The sequence below is a fragment of the Nothoprocta perdicaria genome, unplaced genomic scaffold, assembly GCF_003342845.1.
Source record: "Nothoprocta perdicaria isolate Ctin4 unplaced genomic scaffold, notPer1 scaffold_486, whole genome shotgun sequence".
In the NCBI taxonomy this organism is placed as follows: Eukaryota; Metazoa; Chordata; class Aves; order Tinamiformes; family Tinamidae; genus Nothoprocta; species Nothoprocta perdicaria.
Window position 1 is genome coordinate 1 of NW_020455739.1, and position 1,059 is coordinate 1,059.

At 75.1% G+C, this 1,059-nt stretch overlaps 1 protein-coding gene across 1 annotated transcript in view; it reads right to left on the minus strand.

The window, feature by feature from the left end:
• Positions 1-9: 9 nt before the first annotated feature.
• BAZ2A (bromodomain adjacent to zinc finger domain 2A) overlaps positions 10-1,059 on the minus strand; it is a gene marked incomplete at its 3' end in the record, with an annotated part of 11,269 nt that continues 10,219 nt past the window's right edge. The window contains exons 22-26 of the mRNA XM_026047276.1: positions 925-1,059; positions 577-854; positions 358-490; positions 125-271; positions 10-46 (exon numbers count right to left, since the gene is read on the minus strand). The exon at positions 925-1,059 is cut by the window's right edge and continues 10 nt beyond it. Coding sequence (XP_025903061.1) covers positions 10-46; positions 125-271; positions 358-490; positions 577-854; positions 925-1,059 — 730 coding nt within the window. The remainder of the gene's footprint in view (positions 47-124; positions 272-357; positions 491-576; positions 855-924) is intronic.

A 1,059-nucleotide genomic window follows, 5' to 3' on the forward strand; every position in this document is an offset into this window, starting at 1 on the left:
GCTTCTTGCCGCGCCGCAGCGCGCCGGGCTGCCGCAGCGGCTCCGTCTGCAGGGCAGGGGGACGGCGTCAGGGCCGGAGCCGGCCGGGGGGCCCCGCGGGGGACGCGAGTGCTCGGCGCCCCACCTGGGCGAGGCAGACGGAGCAGAACCAGTCGCCCTCGGGCACCTCCGTCATCTTGGGCCGGTGGCAGTAGAGGTGGCAGCCGCGGTCGCAGCCGTCGCACAGCAGCAGGTGCTCGTCGTCGTCGCCGCGCCGGCACACGAGGCAGGTCTGCGGGCACGGCGGTCAGCGTGCGGGGCCGCCCCATTCCCGGCATTCCCGCTGGGATCCGCGCGCTCCCGCCCGCCGCCTCTCACCACTTTGTTGACCGACTTCTCCCAGGCGATGGACCTCTCCAGCTGGTAGATGCACAGGGAGACCTGGGCGGCGCTCCGGCAGCGCTCCAGCGTCTGCCGCCACGCGCGCACGCGGGGTGTGATCTCGTAGGCGCTGCCGAGGGAAGGCAGGGCCGCGCTGAGCGGGGCCGCCCGCGCCCCGTGCGTGGCGGTGCCGGCGGCGCGAGGGGCGGCGCTCACATTTCCGTGGTGCCCGGCGTGCCCGGGCTGCTCAGCACGGCCTTCTCCAGCACCACCTCGTGCAGCGGCCAGAGCGGCTCCTTCAGGTAGCGCCGCTCCACGTTCTGCTCGAGCGCCGCCAGCCGCAGCACCGCCAGGTCCAGCGGGTTGGTGGGCTCGCGCCGCACGGGCGGCCCTTCCCGGCGGTTCCGGATGGTGATGTCCTCCAGGGGCTCCACCTTGTGCTCGCAGTACTGCAGGTCGCTGCGCGCCGAGTCGGGGCTGGGGCACGTCCAGCCCTGCGGGGGAGCCGGGTGAGCGGAGGGCGCCAGGCCACGGGCGGGCGCAGCGGCGCCGTCGCGCACCCACCCGTATCTGCAGATCGGCCGTCAGCACGCGCTGCTCCAGCTCCTCCACCCACTGCAGCACCGAGAGGTCGGCCTCGTAGGCCCTCTCCATCACCGACCACTGCGCCAGGGCTTGGCGCGACAGGGCGGCCGCGGG